The sequence below is a fragment of the Podarcis melisellensis genome (genome assembly GCF_964234715.1).
Source record: "Podarcis melisellensis genome assembly, chromosome: 3".
NCBI lineage: Eukaryota > Metazoa > Chordata > Lepidosauria > Squamata > Lacertidae > Podarcis > Podarcis melisellensis.
Genome location: NC_138530.1, coordinates 2,803,211 through 2,827,527, shown reverse-complemented (window position 1 = coordinate 2,827,527; position 24,317 = coordinate 2,803,211). Strand labels below are relative to the sequence as shown.

At 46.8% G+C, this 24,317-nt stretch overlaps 1 protein-coding gene across 7 annotated transcripts in view; it reads right to left on the bottom strand.

Moving 5' to 3' along the window:
- The window catches only part of PTK2B (protein tyrosine kinase 2 beta), a 247,159-nt gene that overhangs the window by 28,315 nt on the left and 194,527 nt on the right, over positions 1-24,317 (bottom strand). For all 7 annotated transcript variants that reach the window (XM_081903795.1, XM_081903789.1, XM_081903791.1 and 4 more), the window contains 13 exons: positions 22,057-22,197; positions 21,024-21,098; positions 18,988-19,089; positions 17,660-17,777; positions 15,441-15,480; positions 14,085-14,131; positions 13,434-13,487; positions 11,188-11,285; positions 10,195-10,279; positions 9,064-9,164; positions 7,589-7,704; positions 5,128-5,228; positions 2,427-2,516 (listed from right to left, as the gene is read on the bottom strand). In XM_081903795.1, the coding sequence (XP_081759921.1) occupies positions 2,427-2,516; positions 5,128-5,228; positions 7,589-7,704; positions 9,064-9,164; positions 10,195-10,279; positions 11,188-11,285; positions 13,434-13,487; positions 14,085-14,131; positions 15,441-15,480; positions 17,660-17,777; positions 18,988-19,089; positions 21,024-21,098; positions 22,057-22,197 (1,168 nt within the window). The remainder of the gene's footprint in view (positions 1-2,426; positions 2,517-5,127; positions 5,229-7,588; positions 7,705-9,063; positions 9,165-10,194; positions 10,280-11,187; positions 11,286-13,433; positions 13,488-14,084; positions 14,132-15,440; positions 15,481-17,659; positions 17,778-18,987; positions 19,090-21,023; positions 21,099-22,056; positions 22,198-24,317) is intronic.

Sequence of the window (24,317 nt, the reverse complement as noted above, 5' to 3'; positions counted from 1 at the left end):
AATCGCGACGGGCCGGTCCATCTTCGCGCCACAAATTGCGTAGCCAAGCCCTGGCCTCCCCATGCAGGTGCGAAACAATGAACCCCACTCTCTCCTCCTCATCTTTAAAATCGTGACGGAGTAAGTGCAGTGCATATACAACGTCCGCTCTGAAATTGGGATAGTCTTGCAAGTTGCCATTAAAATGCGGAACTAGGGCACCCCCCCTCCGTCCAAGCGCAATGCCCTCCGCTCTGGATCCTGGGGCCCCCGCCTTGTCCGCGCGCTCCCACCTTGCCTGCAAATCCTGGCACGTCTTCTCCACGTCGTCATTCTTCTTCTGCGAAGCAATGACTGCCGATGTGAGAGCGGTAACCTGATTCCGCAATGCAACCAGCTGCTCCTCAGCGCTCATGGCTGCTCCCGTTCGTGAGCTTCGCAAAAAAAAATTTTTGCTTTGAGAGAGGGGACTTACTGTCACGGCCACCCAGGTCTGGTCCCAGCTCACAAGAGACCTCACTCCGTTGCAGCTTATTTACAGGAAAAGTTTATTGAAGATTTCTGCTTCTCATACAGTTCAGCATTGTGGCCGTACGTCTGCCACGTTAGACCGCTGAAGTCCCCTCTGACTCCTCCCCTCTTCCGCACCAACTTAATAGCCTGGCTCTAGACCACCTCTTCCTCTCCTTTCTTTTCCGCAGGGTCTTCCTGCCCCCCTGGGTTCCCTCTCTCCGTGACTCGCCTGAGGCTGAATCCTCTGCCGCCTCTTCCCCCCTCTTTCTGGCTTTAGGGCCGGGCTCCTCCCCTGAGCTCTCTCCACTTCCGCGCGCCTCTACGTTTGAACTTGGCGCGCGTACGTTGCTGCTGACCTTTCTTTCGACCGCTACACCACCCCCTGCTCTGCTCTCCACCCTTTCCGGCTGAACACCCTGCTCCAACCCCCTCTCTCTGTTCTCTCCTAATCCTGCTCCCTCCGAGAGGCTGACGACTCCACCCCCTTTACTCCGTTCCGGCTGAGACGTCTCTTGCTTCCTCTGTCTTCCACTGGGCTCCTCTCCGCTTCTCCCTTCTCCTCCCCTTTGCTTGATTAAGGTAACCCCCTTTTGAGAATCCTCTGACTCGCTGCTCAGACTCGTGGATTCCCTCAGAATTCCGTCATCTTCTTCCTCATCCTTCTGCCCCTCCTCCCACTCGCTCTCCGTCTCCTCTGTCATCTCCTCCTCTCTCCCAGAAACCCTGACACAAGGATTACAAACTCATGAGTAGAGATAAGTTCATGTTAGTCCATAGTCAGATTTGACGTGATATATAATGAAATGAAGAAGGTATTTAAATATACCTTCCTGAAGAAACCAGAGGCCTTTCTCCCGGGCATGGTTGGCCAATTGGTGCCAAAGAAGGACAGAACATTCTTTATGTATGCTACAACAGCAGCAAGAATACTCATCGCAAAGTATTGGAAGACACAAGATTTACCCACTTTGGAAGAATGGCAGATGAAGGTGATAGACTACATGGGACTGGCAGAAATGACTGGCAGAATCCGAGACCAGGGAAGAGAGACGGTGGAAGAAGATTGGAATAAATTTAAGGACTATCTTGGGAAATATTGTAAAATTAATGAATGTTAGAATGATGTTTGGTTTAGAAATTAAGTGGTTTTCAGCTGTAATGATTAAGTAAAAAGAAAAGAAAGGTTGAAAATTAAATGAAAACTAAGGGTGAGGATTTGCTGAATTAATAATTAGAAATTGGAATACAAAAAGGGGAGGTATGAGGAGGTCAGGGAAGTAAGTTATAAGAAAATAAGGGAATGAAACTTTACTTGTTTTTAAACTGTTTTTTAGTTTTGTACTTTTTTATTTTTGATATGTCTTTTTTTTGTTTTATTTTTCTGTATACTTTTCGAAATGTTAATAAATATCTTTTTAAAAAAATAGTCAGATTTGATGTGAAGCTCTTAATTTCAATCACTGAGCAGAAGTCAGTTATGGATCAGAAACCAGGACAGGACCCTGTTTTGATGTATTCACCTTCATCAGCTGGAAGTATCAAACATTACATGAAAATACATTCAAATTCTAAATTATCATAAATTATAAAACAGTATTATACAACATTTGGTTCCTTACCTAATTTTTAAGGGGTCGTGTAAGTTTGAAGAACTCGTATAAATATATCCTGTTATTTTCTACGTTTCTCTCTGACTATAACGTGAACTTATCTCTATTCACAATCTCTAATACTGTGACAAATTGTTGTGTTACACATACCCTTATGAGTTTGAGTTTGTAATCTCTATTTGAGTTTGTAATCCTTGTCAGAATACGTACTTTTGAATGGATTGGTTTTTGTTACAATTGACTATTGATTTGCGAGGAGGGACCACCCCCACTATTGGAACTTATACTGGCCTGAGTTCTTGTCGTCTCCCAGCAGATACTCACCGAACATCCACACGTCGCTGGCAGAGGTGAATCGGCGGAAGTTGATGGACTCCGGGGCCATCCACTTGATGGGCAGGCGAGTCACGGAGGCTGGGTTGAGAAGGGCGAGGTGGGGAGAAGGAAGAGATCAGAGCCAGTTATTCCCAAAGCACAGGCAAGCCAGCAAGGTTACGACCGAGCGGAGGCTTCTGCATTCGCTATATTTTTGATTGCTGCATTTTCAATCTTTTAAAAACACATTTTTATTGTTTGACACGACATTCAGCTCTAAAGCGTATCAGGCAGGGAACCTTCCACAGTCCTATCTGGAGATGTCAGGAATTAGACCTCAGACACAGATAGGTAGCCGTGTTGGTCTGCCATAGTCAAAACAAAAAAAATTCCTTCCAGTAGCACCTTAAAGACCAACTAAGTTAGTTCTTGGTATGAGCTTTCGTGTGCATGCACACTTCTTCAGATACACATGCATGCACACGAAAGCTCATACCAAGAACTAACTTAGTTGGTCTTTAAGGTGCTACTGGAAGGAATTTTTTTTGTTTAGACCTCAGACGTTTTGCATGCCCTCCCCAAATCAAATGGTTTTGCAGTGTGGAAGTCCTCCAGCCCGCTGTTGTTCTGGGTTCCAGAGGTCTTGCTTCAGGCCAAGCTTATGAATAAAGGTAAAGGTAAAGGGACCCCTAACCATTAGGTCCAGTCGCGGACGACTGTGGGGTTGCGGCACTCATCTCGCTTTATTGGCCGAGGGAGCCGGCGTACAGCTTCCAGGTCATGTGGCCAGCATGACTAAGCCGATTCTGGCGAACCAGAGCAGCGCACGGAAACACCGTTTACTTTCCCGCCAGAGCTGTACCTATTTATCTACTTGCACTTTGATGTGCTTTCGAACTGCTAGGTTGGCAGGAGCAAGGACCGAACAACAGGAGCTCACCCCATCACGGGGATTCGAACTGCGACCTTCTGATTGGCAAGCCCTAGGCTCTGTGGTTTAACCCACAGCGCCACCCGCGTCCCCAAATACCAACCACCGAATACCCGTGTATACGAGCAATGGTTGTTTGGGGACCCTTTCTGGTCCTGGGACTTCCAACCCATTTAACTAGAGATGCTCAAGACTGATCTCCAAACCTTCACATGGGAAGCAAGCGCCCTACCAAATAAACAAACTGAATCCCACATTTTTGAACCTGGGTGCAGGCCACAGCAGAGCTGCCCTGCAGCATTGACATGACCAGAGGAGCTGGCCTCATGAAAAACTGCCTCTTCCAGCTGGCAGGGACATTCCAAGGCCTTGGGTGGAGGCCTTTTCCAGTCTGGTTACCCAATATTTTTGGTGGGAATGCCAGTAGCTCAGTGGCAGAACATCAGATTTGCCTTCAGATTGTCTCAGCGTCCATACCAATGACATCTTCAGGTGGGGCTGTGATTGTCAGCTGCCTGAATCTCTGCCAGGGAGCGCAGAAAATACTGCGCTAAGATGTACATAATTTTGTGGCAGCTTCCTGTGTTACTGCGCCAATCCTTTGCACTCAAGATGTTGGGCACTTGAATTGGGCATCTTTTGATGTATCAGTGAGGGTCAAATTCAATTTGTGCAGCAAACACAAAGCAGTGGCCAGGCGGACTGTAATTACATGTATGCAACATACGATACGATAATCTTTATCGTCATTGTCCCATACAGATCAAGAAAATTGAAAAAAATCTACATCAGACATTCAAAACCCAAAAAGCCTGCTATCCCAGCCTGGTTAACACCCTAAAAACTCTGATCCTCCATAATTAAACACAAGAGACTACCTTACACTGCGTTCTGGGGAATATTGCGTACAGTCGCACCTTGGTAGTCGAATGCCTAAGTTGTTGAACAAATCGGCTCCCGAATGTTGCAAACCCGGAAGTGAGTGTTCCAGTTTGCAAACATTTTTTGGAAGCTGAGCGTCTGATGCGGCTTAGATTAAATTCAAAAACCAAGGTACGGCTGCACTGTTTTAGTCATATTCAATGGCATTGTATATATACTGCAAATTGCTTTGAGACTTTTTTTGGGTAGTACAATACACTCACATTTGACTTGCGCTGATCCATTCATATGATACGATACAATATCTTTATCGTCATTGTCCCATACAGACCAACGAAATTGAAAAAATCTACATCAGACATTCAAAAACCAACAAGCCAGCTATCCCAGCTATTCCAACCTGGTTAACCCCCTAAAAACTCTGATCCCCCATAATTAAATACAATATACTCCCACAGAGACTACCTTACGCTGCGTTTAAAACCCAAATCGCATTTGGGTAGAAACTGTTTCTCAGGCGGCTAGTCCTAGTCTTTACAACCCTGTACCTTCTTCCAGAAGGCAGAAGCTGAAAGAGATCATATTCCGGGGTGCGCACTATCCTGCGCTATCTCTGCAGCTTTCTTATAGCACCTGGAAGCATAGATTTGATCCAAGGTGGGAAGAGTGCACCCAATTATTCTCTCTGCAGTCTTTACAACCCTGGACAGCATTGTTTTTCCCCTGGCTGTGCAGCTCCCAAACCACACACACAGACCATAAGTTAATACACTCTCAACAGTACAATGGTAAAATGCCATCAAGAGGTCCTTTGAGAGATTGTTTTTCCGGAGGATTCTCAGAAAATGTAACCGTTCAGCCTGGAGCTCTGGGACACCCCCAACCCACCCTCCTTACCTTTGTAATACTCATCATCCTCAATATATCTGGAGAGTCCAAAATCTCCCAGTTTGACGCACTCATGAGAAGCCACCAGTACATTCCGGACAGCGATGTCCCTGCAGGTGACAAAGTGAGATTGGCCACTCCTTTTCTGGGAGGTGGAGGGGGCAATAGGTATGATGGAGGGGTGGGTCAGAAGTGCCTGAGCACACATGCCATGGTGGGACCCCCCGGGTCATCTACCGCTCACTGATAAGACAGCCAGCATAGTGGTTAGAGCGCTGGACTAGGACTTGGGAGAACAGGGTTCGATTCCCCACTCAGCCATGAAGCTCATGAGATGACCTCATTCAGTCACTTGTTCTCAGCCTGACCTACCTCAAAGGGTAGGTCAAACACGGAGAACTACGGAAGCCAACTTAAGGACCTTGGCAACAGGACTGCTCAAGGTGCCCCGCCTATAAAATTGGAGAAATCAAGAGATATATAGCTGCACCGGCAGCATATCTCTTCTTTCTTGTATCCAAAAATGCAAGAAGGGCCTTTACACTTGTCAGAAGCTCGGCTCTGCCCTCGCCGGTCCTGGAAGGAGCCTTTTAAAAAGTCCCATATGCTCAGAGACTTTGTGCCTGTTCATTGAGGGAGATAGGAAGCCCAGAGCACTTGTTCTTTAGATGTCCCTTTTATGAAGAGGCACGTAGTAAGACCATTCATCCCCTACTGGTGAGGCTCACTGACCTCCCGGAAAAGCAAAAATTTGGCCTTCTCCTGTTAGGCAAAGATCAGAAGACGACCCGGATAGTCGCCAGATTCTGTGAACAGATCTGTAGGCACAGGCCTTCTCCCAACCCAAACTAGTTTGTTAAGAAAATCCCCAAATTCGGTTCCAGGGGTAACTCTGGGTCAGCTCTCTGTGGTAGTTTATCTTTTAAGTGTCTATATCAGGGGTCTGCAACCCGCGGCTCCGGAGCCGCATGTGGCTCTTTTACACCTTTGCTGCGGCTCCGGGGCAGATACTAGCAAGGGGAGGGGGCGCATTGTACGCCCTGACACTCCCCACTGTGGCGGGCGCTGTACTGGCTGTGACGTCGCATGGGGGCGGTGCGTGCGTTAGTCACTCACCGTCCCGACGTCACCTTCCCACCCGCTGTCAGATCGCGGCTCCGGAGATATATTTGTTTTAAATGTCGCAATGGTTTTGCGGCTCCCAGTTTTTTTTTTCCTTCGGAAACGGGTCCAAGTGGCTCCTTTTGTCTTAAAGGTTGCAGACCCCTGGTCTATATGCTTATCACATTTATAAATTTTAATTTTATTTAAAAAGGTCCTTGGAGGAAAAGTGAGATACAAATGTTGTTGTTAGCATTTGTCTGTCTCGGGAGACAACAGAAGAGTGTGCCTTTGGGGGTGAAGTCAAGCCGTTGTCTCCAAAAAATCTTACACATTACTTGGGAAGGCAGGCAAACTAATGCTAGTGTACTGGAAGAAGCAAAGATCACCAGTGTCGAAGAAATGATTCTTTAACTTCGTTGGACTGGTCATGTTGTGCGGATGCCTGATGATCGTCTTCCAAAGCAGCTACTCTATTCCGAACTTAAAAATGGAAAGCGTAATGTTGGTGGTCAACAAAAGAGGTTTAAAGACTGCCTCAAGGCAAACCTTTAAAAATGTAGTATAAACACTAACAGTTGGGAAACACTGGCCTGCGAGCGTTCCAGTTGGAGAACAGCCTTTACCAAAGGTGTCCTGGACTTTGAAGACACTCGAACTCAGGACGCAAGGGAGAAACATGCTAAGAGGAAGGCACATGTGGCAAACCCTCACCATGATCAACTCCCGCCCAGAAACCAATGTCCCCACTGTGGAAGGATGTGTGGATCCAGAATCGGCCTCCACAGTCACTCATGGACTCACTGCTAAAACCCTGTTGTGGAAGACAATCTTACTCAGCTACGGATGATTGCTAAACAAGAAGAAGACGCAAGTGACCTCTCTGTGGTGCACGTCTGGAGGTCCTGGGAGAGAGACTTCCATCCTGAGCAGCGCACCTGTGCATGTGCATAGCTCCTTGAGCATGACCCCAATGCTCTCCCCACTGGGGTTTATGTCATCAAATCCACTCCACACCCACCCACCCTGCAAATCAGGCTCTGCTAGCAATTCCACTGGGAGTTGTCTCCAATTCATTTTCTTGATTTATCCCCTACATTCCTTCTCTAACTGCAGAACTATCTGAGATGCCTTTTCCGGTACCCAGGGCTGCTCTGCATCCTTGCCTCACAGAGGAACACAGATAGGGTCCATCTGGCACCAATAAGAAGTCTGGGCTTTCTCAATTTCTCAGAGATGATGGGTGGCTGTTTGGGGAGAAGCCCAGGTGTGCATTGTGAAAATGTGTCTCTGATATATGCCACCCTCCCGCTGCCCTCGTGGGGCTGGCTCCGTGGGGTGGGGTGGGGGCGAAGTGCCCTTCTCGTACCTGTGCACACAGTTGATGGCTTCCAAATAGGCCATGGCTTTGCCGAGTTGCAAGGTGTAGAGAATGAGGGTCTGCACCTTCAGTGACACCTTGTTCTGCTCCAGGTAGTGCCCCAGCTGCAGTGGGGAGAAGGAAGGGAGAGGCAGAGAAGAGTCACTTTCAAAATGTTCTTCCCTCGGAGAGACCCCTCCCTCAATCCCCTTTCCCCATCACTTCAATAGTCCAGGGAGACAATAAACTTCACTGAAGAATTGGAACAGAACTGCAGGTAACTTGAGGAGAAAGAAACAAGGGGGATTTTGCCTTTTTTAGGGGCAGGGCTTGTTGAGAACAGGGCTAGATTCAACTAAAGATAATAATGAAAATAATGAAAATAAAACAGTGGTACCTCTGGTTGCGGGCGGGATCTGTTCCGGTGGCATAGCTGTCAACGTTTCCCTTTTTAAAAGGGAAATTCCCTTATTCCAAATAGGATTCCTTGCAAGAAAAGGGAAAAGTTGACAGCTATGTCTGGAGGTCTGGCTGGATCCCGCGGTTTTCACAACCGAAGGTCTACTTCTGCGCATGCGGCAAAGGCTGGAAAAATACTTCCGGGTTTGCCGCTTTTGCATCCCGAAGTTTATGTAACCAGAGGGTTACATAAACGGAGGTACTACTGTAATAATAATAATAATAATAATAATAATAATAATAATAATAATAATAATAAATAATTTATACCCCGCACATCTGGCTGGGTTTCCGCAGCCAGTCTGAGTGGCTCCCAACAGAATATTAAAAACACGATAAAACAAACATTAAAAACTTCCCTAAACAGAGGTGCCTTCAGGTGTCTCCTATAAATCAGATAGTTGTTTATTTCCTTGAAATCTGCTGGGATTGCATTCCACTGGGCGGGTGCCATCACCGAGAAGGCCCTCTGCCTGGTTCCCTGTAACCTCACTTCTCGCAATGAGGGAACCGCCAGAAGGCCCTCAGTGCTGGACCTCAGTGTCTGGGCTGGACGATGGGGGTGGAGACGCTCCTTCGGGTCTACTGGGCCGAGGCCGTTTAGGGCTTTCAAGCACCAACACTTTGAATTGTGCTTGGAAAAGTACTGGGAGCCAATGTAAGTCTTTCAAGACTGGTGTTATGTGGTCTCGGTGGCCGCTCCCAGTCACCAGTCTAGCTGCCGCATTCTGGATTAGTTGTAGTTTCCGGGTCACCTTCAAAGGTAGCCCCACGTAGATCCAGAGAGAAATCTCCCTTGTAGCTAGACAGCCCATCAGACCACATGCTGCCCCACCAAATGTCATGCGATTTTCTGTGATGCTCAGCAACCCTCTCACCCCTCTTGGCCAGCTGACTTACAGGTAACAGAGTTAACCCTTGAGTTACAAACTGAATGATCCCTGCTACTGCACTTTCAACAATGCCCCACTTCCTGGGTGGGTCACACCTGCTTCCTCCTCAGCTCTCGGCTCCGTGCCTCTCACCTCTCCGTAGGGGTAGAGCTCCATCACAATCCAAGTGGGCTCCTCCTCGGTGATGCCAATGAGCTTCACAATGTGGGGGTGGTCCATTTTCTTCATCAGCACTGCGGATGCATTGAAGGCGCACTTAACGTTATGCTCACTCCTTCAAATGGAAACCCCGACCGACTCAAGGCCAGGGTACCCAAAGGATCACCTCTCCCTATATGGGGGAGGGGGCTTTTCAGCCTGAGTGAGGCCCACATTCCCTTCTAGGCAATCCTTGGAGTGGGGGGTTATTTACAGTGGGCTAGTTTCTGCACCCACCCACTCCTTTCTATCAACCTTCCTTGGAGGTTTTTAAGCAGAGGTTGGATGGCCACCTGTCATGGATGCTTTAGTTGACATTCCTACATTGCAGGGGGTTGGACTAGATGACCCTTGGAGCCCACCACTTTCCGTGGGAGCCCTTCCACTGTCAAACAGCTCTCACTGTCAGAAAGTTATTCCTGATATTTAGGAATCTCTTTTCTTGCTAGTTGAATTTGCTCGAGCTGCAGAGAACAAGCTTGCTCCACCTTATGTGATATTTGGAGCAGGCTCTTAATACTAATACTAATAATAATAATAATACTAATAATACTAATAATACTAATACTAATAATAATAATAATAATAATTTCTTATTTATACCCCGCCCATCTGGCTGGGTTTTCCCCAGCCACTCTGGGCAGCTTCCAACAAAAAACTAAAATACAATAACCTATTAAACATTAAAAGCTTCCCTAAACAGGGCTGCCTTCAGATGTCTTTTGAAAGTTTGGTAGTTATTTTTCTCTTTGACATCTGGTGGGAGGGTGTTCCACAGGGCGGGTGCCACCACAGAGAAGGCCCTCTGCCTGGTTCCCTGTAACTTGGTTTCTCACAGCGAGGGAACCGCCAGAAGGCCCTCAGGGCTGGACCTCAGTGTCCGGGCAGAACGATGGGGGTGGAGACGCTCCTTCAGGTCTACTGGACTCTTATCCAAGCTAAATGCCCCCAGATCCCTCAACCATTCCTCATACGGCTTGCCTCCCCAAACCCTTGATCTTGGTCGCTCTCCTCTGCACACCTTCCACCTGTCCCTAGTGGGTGCCTGCCTGCCTGCCCTTGTACCTGCTTCGCTCATGAACTTCTCCTTGTTCTCAGCTGTACAGTCCTTCTTGCAGGTCTTGACGGCCACGCTGACCCGGTCTCCGCTCTGGAACGAGAGGCAGACTCAAAGCTCGGCTGAAGCTAAGCAGGGCAGACGGCAGGGTTTGCTGGCTGACTTAAATCCAGTCAAATGCATGGGAGCTGGGAACCAGGAATGCCCACATGCAGGACAGGGAATAAACACTGCCTCCTCACAACCCAATATTAAGAGATAGACTCCCCCTGAACATGGAAGTTCCATTGAGCCTGCCATTGCCCATAGGCATAGCAGGGGAGCTTTCCTCACAATGCAAACATTTTTTGGGGAGTAATCCCTATTTTTAAAGGTAGGCACAAACACCCACCTTTCAATCGCCTTTCTAATGCCATCAGGTGGTTTAAGGAGGCAGAGGCTTGCCTCCCGTCTTAGCGCTGATCAGAGACATGCCCCTACTTGCTCTTGGATAGTAAAAGGCACAAACGCAGGATTATCTCTGAAATCAGTCCTGCAGTTCCACAGCGCTAAGACTAAGGCTTCCTGCTCTTTCAGTTTACGGCTAGAGAGCAGGCAGAGTCTCACCTCTTGATCTTAGCTCTAAGTGTCACAGCGCCGTCTCCAGTCTTAGCGCTGTAGCATTGGCTGCGAAGATTGAAGATTAAGAGATCTCTGCACCTGATTTCAAATGATGTCAGGTGATTTAGAATTGGACATGGTTTGCCCAAGAAGGCCTGGCGAGCCAAATTCACAGGCTTAGCAAGCCTAGGTAGGCCTGTGGCCTGGAAGATCTCCAGTGATGGTATATTGTATAGCAGCCTGCTGCTCTCAAAGTTCTGGGATAGGTGACTAGGTAGAGCATGAGACTCTTAGTCCCAAGGTTGTGGGTTTGAATCCCACCTTGGGCAAAGGATTGTTACATTGCAGGGGGTTGGACTAGATGACCCTTGTGGTCCCTTCCAACTCGTATGATGGCTCACCTCGTTGGTGTAAATGCCCTCGTAGACCTCGCCAAAGAAACCCTCTCCGAGAATCCGGCCCAGAACGACATCTTCCCGGGAGATCACGAACTGTTGAGCTGTGCAAGAGAAAGCGTCAACAACACACCAGTTTTAAACAAAGGGAAAAGCACAACTTCCATCAGTATAGACCAGAAAGGGTGGGGGGAGAGACTGTTTTGCCTGCCAGCAGCTGCCAACCCAATAGGGGGCATAGGCGGTAGATTGGTGGCAGTGTGCAGTGGTTAAAGGGCCAAGCTTCTGCTGCAGGAAAAAATGCTCTACCCAGATCTCAGCTCTGCAATGCCACAAACTCACTAGATTGGGCTTATGCAAATCACTCTCTTTCAAAATCTTAACTGCCCTCTTGCAATTTGGCGATAATCATACTGGCCAACCTCGCAGGTGTGGGAATGTTCAGGGATGCAGGGGAGGATATATTGTTCTATTATAGCCTTTCCAACTTGTGTTAACAAGTTCACAATTTTAGCAGAGTAACATTCCCCTTTTAAACTCACGGCGGATGCGTTTGCTCAGGCTCGCTAAAGCCTCTATAATAACTGTTCTGGTATTTCCCCCTTATTCCCTCATAAAAGGTAAGACACGACACAGTCCTCTATAAAAGTATAAAAAGAGTTTACTCACATTCTGTTCACAGTCGGATCCCAGAAGGCAGACTTAGCTTAGAAAAGTAACATGCAGCTGGAAACTATCCCATAAGGAGACAGTCCCTTTGTCCTCTCTTGGTTGGAGGCCAAGAGAGCATCTTTGGCTAAGCAGATGTTGCTTCTTCGATGCTTGTAGTCAAAAAGAGAGAGATGATGGCTGCCCTGCCCTGTGCTTTTGTCGTTACCTGCACAGGTGAGGCCACGCCCACCTCTAGTCCCATGCAAAGGAAGTCTGTCCCAGACCAGAAGGAAACAGGAAGTTTACCTGCTGGCTGGACAAACATTCCTCCCCATGTGTAAACATGTTCACTCTAGGAATGTTGTACTTGACTGCTCTTGTGTTTCCCATTCCACAGCAGGGTCGCTGCAAAGCACCATCACCACTATATAGTGCAAACGGCCATTACTGCCATCTCCCCAGTGTGTCAGTGTGGCCTGGTGTGGTAATAGTAAAAGTGTCAAACGAGGACTTGGGAGACCAGGGTTCAAATCCACACTTAGCCATGAAGCTCGCTGTGTGACCTTGGTCCAGTCACTGTGTCTCAGCCTAACCTACCTCACAGGGTTGTTGTGGAGGTTAAATGAGGAGAGGGAGAACCAAATATGCCACAACTTAAATCTTTTTTTGGGGCGGGAGGTGGAATGTAATTGTAATGAAGGAATACATAAAGACCTGTTTAGCTCCAGTTGCCAGATGTGTGTTTCTGTGTAGCCATAGTGGACTCAGAACTCAGCAACCTGAAAATCCCGGTTTCTTTGAGCTCTGAAGTAGACTCTGCACTAAGTTTTTGCTTTAAAAAATATTGCACGGCTTTCTGCATTTAGCCTAAAGGTAAAGGGACCCCTGAGCATTAGGTCCAGTCGTGGCCAACTCTGGGGTTGCGGCGCTCATCTCGCTTTATTGGCCGAGGGAGCCGGCGTACAGCTTCCGGGTCATGTGGCCAGCAGGACTAAGCCGCTTCTGGGGAACCAGAGCAGCGCACGGAAACGCTGTTTACCTTCCTGCCGGAGCGGTATCTATTTATCTACTTGCACTTTGTGCTTTCGAACTGCTAGCTTGGCAGGAGCAGGGACCGAGCAACGGGAGCTCACCCTGTCACGGGGATTCAAACCGCCGACCTTCTGACTGGCAAGTACTAGGCTCTGTGGTTAATCCACAGCGCCACCCGCATCCTAGTGATGGAAATTTCCTACTGGGACTGCCCCTGCCCTACCCAGTCCCCACGGTATAGAAATTGTTCCTGTAAGAAGCCACTAAAATTCATTGGAAGCTTTGCATCTTACATTGTGATACGGCCTCTTCTTGTGAACCACAAAGGTAGAGAGCAGGGGTCGCCAACATGCTGCCCTCTCTATCCTGTCAAACTCCTTCTCCCATCAGCCAAAGCAGATGGCCTGGCCAATGGCCAGGTGCAATAGGAGCTGCAGTCCTCAAACATCTGGAGGGCACCCCTTGGCCACCCCTGGAATGGATGCCGGAGCCAATCAACCTCTCCTGTGCCTCAATTCATTCCTAAGAGGGCAGAATTAATTCGCAAGTAGTCCAGAAGTTGTACCTACCTCCAGACTTTGGCCGGGATGCTTCGTCTGGAATTTCGGCATAAATATCAGAATCTGGAACAAAGCAGCCCATTTTAATTGTTATGCTGTTTTAATGGGTCAGGATTTAATTGTGGATGGTTTGAATATTATTCCACTGTGTATTTTAATTACATGTTGATATAAAACTGGAGGCAGGCCGGAAACACGAGGGCATCCCCACAACCACCTGCCCCTCAAGAACACACCCAAAGAGTTGTGCTATTTTTTATCTTTTGTTTGTAAGCCGCTTTGGGATTTATTTGAATAAAAAAAGGCATAGAAATAGGAAAACAAAACAAAATGTTGAAGAAGGTGAGAGAGAGAGGCATCATCTCTGATGTGTATGTGGGTTTTTCTGCCCTTGTTATTGCCTCTGGCCAAACAAGATCTGGCAAGAATTCGTAATGCTTTGTAAATCTGTGCAACCTATTGGGTCAGAGGTGGAAGAAGGACAACAGGATTTGGGTGGGCACAAACTACGCTTCCGTAATTTCCACCGACTCCTCCAGTGGCTTCAGACGGATCGAAGCTGCTGAAGCTCTCTCTGGCTCAGCTTGCAATTCGTTTTATTTTTTCCTGAAGCAGCCAGTCCTCATGAATCGGATGGCAGAAAGACATGATTCAACTCACCCCCACTGAAGCTCTCTCTCAGCGTGGACCTCCTCTCCTCTATGTGCCTGAGGGCAGAAAGAGTCTCCGGTGAATAATATACAATAATTATTATTATTTATACCCCGCCCATCTGGCTGGGTTTCCCCACACACACTGGGTGGCTTCCAACCAAATATTAAAAACAATACAGCGCCAGACATTAAAAGCTTCCCTAAACAGGGCCGCCTTCAGTTGTCTTTTAAAAGTAAAATAGTTGTTTATTGCCTTGACATCTGGTGGGAGGGAGTTCCACAGGGCAGGTGCCACCACCGAGAAGGCCCTCTGCAAGGTTCCCTGGAACCTCACTTCTCACAGGGAGGGAACCACCAGAAGGCCCTCGGAGCTAAATGACTAAACAACAACAACAAACAGATGGGCTTCTCCGTCTGCCTGGTGTCAAAAACTTTGCCCCCCCCAAAAAAAGTTCAAGAACTCTGGCCAACCCTTTCCTAAAATAATAAAGCATGTAATTCAAAAAAAGAAAAAGAAAAGAGAAAAAGAAAGTGTCCCCGGATTCCTTGAAAGAAATCTGGTATCCATAGGTTGTTGTTTAGTCATTTAGGCGTGTCTGACTCTTCGTGACCCCCTGGACCAGAGCACGCCAGGCACTCCTGTCTTCCACTGCCTCCCACAGTTTGGTCAAACTCATGCTCGTAACTTCGAGAACACTGTCCCACCATCTCGTCCTCTACCGTCCCCTTCTCCTTGTGCCCTCCATCTTTCCCAACATCAGGGTCTTTCCCAGGGAGTCGTCTCTTCTCATGAGGTGGCCAAAGTCTTGGAGCCTCAGCTTCAGGATCTGTCCTTCCAGTGAGCACTCAGGGCTAGTTTCCTTCAGAATGGAGAGGTTGGATCTTCTTGCAGTCCATGGGACTCTCAAGAGTCTCCTCCAGCACCAGAATTCAAAAGCATCAATTCTTCGGCGATCAGCCTTCTTTATGGTCCAGCTCTCACTTCCATACATCACTGCTTGGAAAACCATAGCTTGAACTATACGGACCTTTGTTGGCAAGGTGATGTCTCTGCTTTATAAAATGCTATCTAGGTTTGTCATTGCTTTTCTCCCAAGAAGCAATCTTTTAATTTCGTGGCTGCTGTCACCATCTGTGGTGATCACTGCCTTGCCATGGCAAAGGGGCTTGAATAACTCAGAGAAGCTATGAGCTACACTGTGCAGGGCCACCCAAGATGGACAGGTCATAGTGGAGAGTTTTGACCAAACGTGATCCACCTGGAGCAGGAACCAGCAAGCCACTCCAGTATTCCTGCCATGAAAACTCCTTGGACAAAGACAACAGGTATATAAAACCATAGGTTAGAAGGATTCATACTTACTGTACTGGGACCTGGGGCAGGCTGATCCTTTTATCATTCTCTGTGGGGGAAGGAAGAGGGAAAGGAACATTAAGAGAGCACATGCGAAACTCAAAGCTTGGGCTCAGCCTCCCGATCTTGTTGCTGCTGACAAATGGGTTTGCTTGCTTCTTTTCTTGTCTCCAAATCACCAGGGACTAGTAGATTTCCCTTATTCCATCCCATTCTTCTCCCAGGTGTTTGTTTGCTCGGTTCCATTATCCACCCCACCAAACAAACACGAGGCATCTCTGATCTGGATTCTGGAACAGTCAATTGCACCCCCTCCTGGAAGCATTCATGGCCTGATGACGCCAGCCCACCTTCTTACTGATATAGAACCGTCAAGTTGGAAGGGACCCCGAGGGTCATCTAGTCCAACCCCCTCTAAGGCAAGAATCACAGCTCAATAATCCATGGCAGATGGCCACCCAACCTCTGCTTAAAAACCTAGGAAGGAGAGTCCACCACGTCTCATGGGAGTCTGTTCCTCTGACGAACAGCTCTTACTGTCAGAAAGTCCTTCCTGATATTTAGTCAGAATCTCCCATAGTCCCCTCCTCCTCCATGAATTTATCTAACCCTCTTTTAAAGCTATCTATGTTGTTGGCCATCACTGCCTCTGGTGGCAGGGAGTTCCATAGTCCAACTACATGCTGCATGAAGAAGGGCTTCCTTTAATCTGTCCTGAATCTTCCAACATTCAGCTTCACTGAATATTCATGAGTTTAGTGTTATGCGGAAGGAGGGCAAGATTGTCTGCTTTCTTCACGCTACGCTCAATTTTATAAACTTCTACCACATCGCCTCTTTCTTGCCTTTCCTCTAAGTTAAAAAGTCCCAAATGCTGCAACTTTTCTTCACTGGGGAGTCACTGCATGTTCACTGAAGATTTATTTATTTAGGGGATTTATCGACCGCCCAGGAGGACAGGCAGGTATAAGAACAAAGCAATACAATAAAATTCAGCAGGGTCTCCGCTGAGTAAACCAGCTGGACCATCAAACCTAGCTGTGTGCGATGTTGGAATATCTGGGCAGATAAAAAGGGAGCTTTCAGATCAAGTAGGAATTGTTCGTCCAAGATTTTTGCAACAGCACTGCCATCTGGCGGTTGCTATCCTGCGCTTTCCAGTGCAAATTTCTTTTGTCATAGGACATTTGGGTCACTAGATGGTGACGTTGTCTAGCCTGTCAAGCGCAAACTTTGTGCAAACAAATCTGGATCAGGGCTGCAAGCACACGTCATCTGGAAATCTGCTCCACTTACCTGCGGGGAGGAGTTGTGGTGGACCAAGTGGTCAGGGGATCCCGGCCATGTCCGGCCAATCCGGTGGCTGGGGGGGGGGGGGCATGGCCAGGAACAATTTAAACACTGGAGCGAGCCAGAGGGCTTCCTCTTGGCTTGCTGCTATAAACTAAGCCAATACCGCTCACAGCCTGTAATCAATAATGTTGTGGCCAAAATTTGCCCAATATTGGGAGAGACTTTGGAAGAAAGGGGTTAAGTTTACCGCATGTACTAAAGGAAAATATTATGAAAATGATGTATAGATGGTACCTAACCCCTGTCAAATTGGCAAAGATGTACCATAACTGTGACAATGTATGTTGGAAATGTAAAGAAAAAGGCGGCACCTTCTATCATATGTGGTGGACTTGTCCCAAGGTAAAGGACTTCTGGAAAAAAAATTATAATAGATGGAGGAGATTAGAGGAAGTCAGCTAAAATGTTTATGAAAATGGATTTTAATTAATTAATTGATTCTTTTTTTCTGTCTAGGTATGTCAAGTCTGTTATTCTTTTTTCTTTTTTTATTTCTATACTGTTGTTATGTTGTTGTATATTCTTTTTTGTTTGTTTGTTATGTTTATTGAAAACTAATAAATATTATTGTAAAAAAAACAAAACAAAATTTGCCCAATAACATTAACCTAATATCTGTGTCCTGGTGTCTTGTTCTTTACGGGGGGGGGGGGTTGCAGGGTCTCAACATGCAACTAGAAACATCTCAGAGCGGGCACTGGGCAAGCTTCGCTGGCAAGGGCATTCCACCCACTAGGTGTCACAGCCAAGAAGATTCCGTCTCCAGACACACACACACACATGCACTGCCCAACCTCAGACGGTGGTGGGGCTTGGAGGTGGGCTTCAAGTGAAGATGGTATGTCTTGGCCAGGCTCAAGGGGTTGCTTTCTCACCTCTGTTGGGACGGACGATGAGAGAGGTGTCCAATCCCCCCTGCAGCCTGCAGTAGCCATCGATCAAGTCCGCCATGTTTTCTGCCTCGGCAAGAGAGGCTGTTTTGATCGCCAAGGACTGCAAAGCAAAAAAAGGGAGAGGGTGTCTGTTTGTCAGCCTGGGGGAGAACCCCAAAGAGTCCAAGGACTGTGGCAAGAGTTTTCCAGATCAGTGCCAGCACCAGGCATGGTTGATAATCAGGAATTGTGGGAGTTTTACACCAGCAACTGCTAGAGGGCACCAGATTGCACCCCTCTCTCTCCAGAGAGAGGTAGATAAGGACACATCTGCCCACGTTGTCGTCCTCACTTTCTCATCCTTCCATTTTTGTTGTCATAATAATAATAATAATTTATTACTTATACTCCGCCCATCTGGCTGGGTTTCCCCAGTCACTCTGGGCGGCTTCCAACAAAACACTAAAATACAATAACCTATTAAACATTAAAAGTTTCTCTAAACAGAGCTGCCTTCAGATGTCTTCTAAAAGTCTGGTAGTTGTTTTTCTCTTTGACATCTGATGGGAGGGCGTTCCACAGGGAGGGCACCACCACTGAGAAGACCCTCTGCCTGGTTCCCTGTAACTTGGCTTCTCACAGCGAGGAAACCACCAGAAGGCCCTTGGTGCTGGACCTCAGTGCCCGGGCAGAACACATTGTTGTGCCACATTTCCACAACAGTTTTTAATGTCTGATGTCTTATTGTGCTTTTAATTCTGTTGGGAGCCACCCAGAGTTGCTGGGGAATAAATGAATTATTATTATTATTATTATTATTAAAGGTAAAGGGACCCCTGACCATTAGGACCAGTCGTGACCGACTCTGGGGTTGCGGTGCTCATCTTGCTTTATTGGCCGAGGGAGCCAGAATACAGTTTCCAGGTCATGTGGCCAGCATGACTAAGCTGCTTCTGGCGAACCAGAGCAGTGCACGGAAATGCCGTTTACCTTCCTGCCGGAGTGATACCTATTTATCTACTTGCACTTTGACGTGCTTTCGAACTGCTAGGTTGGCAGGAGCAGGAACCGAGCAATGGGAGCTCACCCCGTCGCGGGGATTCGAACCGCTGACCTTCTGATCGGCAAGTCCTAGGCTCTGTGGTTTAACCCAGAGCGCCACCCGCGTCCCGCATTTTTATTATTATTAAAGTCCTACAAAATTCACCAGTAGTATTTCAGTGCCCATTTCTCCAGTTTCACCAGCACATTTGCCAAATACACCCCCCCCGCAAGTGATTTCCCCATATATAATGAATTTCTGCATTATTTCCCCTATGTCTCCTCCTTACCTGGGGGTTCCCCGTAAGTCCCAGCTGCAAGAGAGCTTTTCCTTCCTCTGCGGCTGAACACTTTATGGATTTGATGTGCTTGAACTCGGCTAGGCACGTGGGCTGAAGTGAGTCATAAACAAACAAAGAGGTTTTCATTTGCAACAGCGATCAATGAAGTCTGGGTGGGTGGGCGCTGTGCAAAGGATGAGCGTGGCAGAACATCAGCACCCTGACTCATGTCCACCCATCCTCGCTTCTAAATCCTGCAGATTTACTGTGCATCCTACATAAGTCTACAAAGGCCTGCTGCATTCACAGGTCCTTACTCCCAGGTAAAAGTGGGCACAGCATGATAGCCTGAGGCTCTGCGGTGAAGCCCCCAAAATCAACCCACACAGTGTACTTGAGAATGTGTTTTGTTTGCTAGCTCTTTAATTCTGGCAGAAGCCAATCTGCTGGGTCAAATGCAGTGGGTTAGAATAGATTTTTAGCATTACGGTCACAAACCAGTTCCAGCTCACTTACAATATCAGGAAAATCATAAAACACAACAGGAATACATGGAATTGCAAATTGGGTATAACAGAGACAATTCAGTTATAGTGGCACTTAAAAAAAATATATTAAATCTTGATCACTAAAATATAACCTAAAATTATCATTTAAAATATTAATCATTTCGGTAGTACAGCTTGTTCCCTAAGTTTTATGGCAGTCACACAGAATTTGGCCACCCTTAGTGTGATCTCTAGATTCATCCTCTACCAGGAGTTTTAGGCATTGAAGTTCAGACCCATTTGGAGATTTTTGTATAACAGGAGTGATAAATACCAAGCGTATATCCCCGTAGAAATGGCAGTGTAACAAGACATGAGAGACAGTTTCTACCTCCATCAAGCTGCAGGGGAATACAGTGGGTTGTATCTGACTAAGGCAAGCTCAGAGAAGACTCATTCAAATCGGTTTATAACTTAAGGTAAGAGGTCAAGGACCCCTGGATGGTTACGTCCAGTCTAAGGCATCTATGGGGTTGCGGTGCTCATCTTGCTTTCAGGCCGAGGGAGCTGGCGTTTGACCACAGACAGCTTTCTGGGTCATGTGGCCAGCAGGACTAAACTACTTCTGGCACAACAGAACACTGACAGAAACCAGAGCGCACGGAAATGCCGTTTATCTTCCCGCCACAGTGGTACCTATTTATCTACTTGCACTGGTGTGCTTTCGAACTGCTAGGTTGGCAGGAGCTGGGACAGAGCAACGGGAGCTCACTCCATCGCGGGGATTTGGACCGCCGACCTTCCGATCGGCAAGCGCGAGAGGCTCAGTGGTTTAGACCACAGCGTCACCCGCATTGACTAAGGCACGCTCAGAGAAGACTCATTCAAATCAGTTAATAACTTAACATCTGTTGATTTCAACAGGGGTATGACGTAGGGGTGCCTTTGCAAGACCTGAGCTCCTGTCAGGTAAATAAGGAAGGCTTTCCACATCTGTGCTGCTGGAGGCTAGTCACATATAGTATGCATTCTTTTACTTATACTTTTCTTTTCTTTTCTTTTCTTTTCTTTCTTTCATTTAATTCCCATCATCCCTAGCTAACAGGAACAGTGGTCAGGCATGATGGGAATTGTAGTCCCAAAACATCTGGAGGGTTGAGTTTGTCTATGCCTGATTTATAGCATGCATTCTGACTCTCACGGAGCCAGGCCACAAAGCAAAACCACAAAGAGGCATCACAAAAGGATGCTGAAGAGTGCGTGAAAATGCCTTTTCCTCGGTGCATTTATGGAAGAAGAAGAAGAAGAGTTTGGATTTGATATCCCTCCTTTTACTCCCTTTAAGGAGTCTCAAAGTGTCTAACATTCTCCGTTCCCTTCCTCCCCCACAACAAACACTCTGTGAGGTGAGTGGGGCTGAGAGACTTCAGAGGAGTGTGACTGGCCCAAAGTCACCCAGCAGCTGCAGGTGGAAGAGCGGGGAAGCGAACCCGGTTCCCCAGATTACGAGACTACCGCTCTTAACCACTACACCACACTGGCTCTCAAATGCCTTACCTTTGCTTCTTTGCTGGTCATTTGCCGGATTCCCTTTGGGCCGATCACCAGGTCTACTGTGATGCTCCATCCTTGCTGGAAAAGGGAAAAGAGAGGAATGTCATTTTGGGGTGCTCTCCTGATGCTCTCGAACCCTGGTCAAGTGTCCCCTATTGATAACGAAATGGAATTTGGGCTCAGACTCCCATAATTCCCTTCAACAGTTCTGTTAGGTTTAGGAGTTTCAGAAATCCGGGCCATTAACAATCGGTTTTTGCATGTGAATACTTCACTTTTTTTTTTTGTAAACACATTTATAACAATAGTAAAAAAGAAAGGAAATAAGCTGGTAACTACAATACAAAAACAAGGTAAGTTCACAACCATGAGACTAGTCCGAAAAGCAATATTTTTTGCAATTCTAAGTTGTTATACCCTAGTTATAGGTAGGTAGCCATGTTGGTCTGCCGTAGTCAAAACAAAATAAAAAATTCCTTCTAGTAGCACCTTAGAGACCAACTAATTTTAGCTGGTCTCCAAGGTGCTACTATGGGATGCTGGTGGTGCTGTGGGTTAAACCACAGAGCCTAGGACTTGCCGATCCAACTGCACTGATGCAATGAGCAAATGTGATTTGAGACATGTTATGTACCGAGTTGAATAGGATCCAAAAGGCAGCAGTCTGATTGGTCTTAGAACAATAGGATTCAGCATGCAGCAGTCTGACTGGTCCCAGAACAATAGGATTCAGCATGCAGCAGTCTGATTGGTCCACAGGAGCCACCCAATCTAGCTCCAGGTGGAAGTGAATCCGCAACCTGTTTGGCCTACAGGAGAATCCCGGAATTAGCCAATCACGTGGGGCCCTTTGTGTAAATAATGTATATAAAGCAGACATTCTGGGGGAACTTCCATTCCTCCTCCTCACCACTATGAGCTGAATAAAGAGCATGAAATCCACTCTCGACTCCGAGTATATTTCAAGACACATGGGGAGAAAACAGAGCCATAGCCCGGCTTGAAGGAAGGTGGGAAGAGACAACTGGACACTCACAATCAGGTCGCAGCGGTAGCTCTCCTGGTCAATGTTGGCAATAGTGGACAGAGTGCTGAGGAACTTCAAGATACATTCATCTTCCCGCAGGAGGGCGTACTGCTGGAAAGTCTGCTGGATCATCTTGCGGAACTGCTTGGGCTGTGGGGAGCAAAGCAGAGGAGGAGAACGGTTTGTTGTTGTTGTTTGGTTAAATAGTTTTTATTAATTTTCCAATAAAAAACATCCAATTAACACATTAAATCATAATCCAATAAAAACAAAAAGCTAAAATAAAAAAAGATAAATTATATGTTTTCTGACATGATTGAGAACTGCAGAGCCAGAGACAAAGATGTTTAGAGTGTGAAAAATCGAGATTTGGAAATCACGACGAGAGGCAGGATTGAGATTTGGAGATATGCGTCAAGGTCCAGACTATGGGAAGTCCGGAAAATTAATATTTACAATTTAGAACGGTTTGTTGTTTTGATAAATATTTTTCTTTTTCAGGATCTCTGCACCAGTTCGCCCCACGGTTTCTAAGCAGCCTACAGCCCGGTTGCAAAGGAGATACAGGAAAGGTGAAGCCTGTTAAAATGAACCGTGAAACCTTCTAATTTTCCTAAGACAAAGAAACGGCACTAACAGAGGACAGGATTAATGTGGTGCTTCTTAGCCACTGCCAGAGTTATTTGTCAAAAATAGGAGAAAAAAGAGGACATCATCCCTGAGAGAATGGATGTGGGACATAGTATGCATGGTGAAGTTTATATGCACTGGCTCCCGGAGTACAGGGTCAGGTTTAAGGTGCTGGTTTTGACCTTTAAAGCCCTTTGTGGCTTTGGGCCCTCGCATTTATGGGACCGCCTCTCGTGGTCTGCCCCGCAGAGAACCTTAAGGTCCATGAATAACCATAGTTTAGAGGTCCCAGGCCCTAAGGGAGTTAGATTATCCTCCACTAGGGCCAGGGCCTTCTCAGTGATGGCTCCCACCTGGTGGAATGCTCTGTCCCAGGAGACCAGGGCCCTGCAGGATTTATCCTCCTTCCATCGGGCCTGTAAGACAGAGCTATTCCTAGCTTTCAATTTGAATTCAGCCTGATCTTTTATTCCCCTCTATTCCCTCCCCCTCCCCTTTTATGAAGATTACCCACTCTGAGACCCCACAGCTAATTCTCCCCTGGCCTCCTTGCTGGACCAAGTAGGACCAATTCAGCCAGCTAGCCCTGGGGATTATCTAATGCTTATTAGATGGATTTTCCCTCAATTGATTTCTGAACTTTGAATTTTATTGTTATTCATGTTTTTATACTGTATTTTATGCTGCTTTTAGAATTAAGTGTTTTAAATTTGTTTTTAGCCGCCCTGAGCCCGGTTTTTGAACTGGGAAGGGCAGTGTATAAATGAAATTATTATTATTATTATTATTATTATTATTATTATTATTATTATTATTATTACAGTGAGAACCAGAGAGGGCAGACCACAAGATAGTGTATCAAGAAATTGAGGGTTGTTGGTTTTTATCATGTACTGGAGTAATAACGTACAGGATAATGCAAACCCGCTTGCATTACCGCGAACCATGTGATATTAATTTATTACTTTTGACATTGGTATGGAATTCTGCTCCTATACACTCAGTTCTAGATAGCACTTTGCATTTGCCATCTGTTACTATACTTTGTTATGATATAAATAAATAAATACATGTTTAAAAAAACCTCAAAAAAAACTAACCAACCGTAAATTCAGAAAATTGGAACAAGCCTGCCAAAATGAAAAGGTCTTCCTCATTGGGTACCAGATGTTCAACAGGGAGGGGGCCTGTCCAATCCCAAATGGGAGGGAATTCCACAGAATTGAGCCCGCTAGACTGACTGCATAGCTTCTGCTGGACACATAGAGACCACTAGCAGGCAAAGGTAAAGGGACCCCTGACCATTAGGTCCAGTCGTGGCCAACTCTGGGGTTGCGGTGCTCATCTCGCTTTATTGGCCGAGGGAGCCAGCGTACAGCTTCCGGGTCATGTGGCCAGCATGACTAAGCCGCTTCTGGCGAACTAGAGCAGCGCACGGAAATGCCATTTATCTTCCCGCCGGAGCGGTACCTATTTATCTATTAGCACTTTGACGTGCTTTTGAACTGCTAGGTTGGCAGGAGCAGGGACAGAGCAATGGGAGCTCACCCCATTGCGGGGATTCGAACCACCGACCTTCTGATCGGCAAGCCCTAGGCTCTGGGCTGGGATCTAAGGGGTCAGGTGGTCCCTAAGGTATC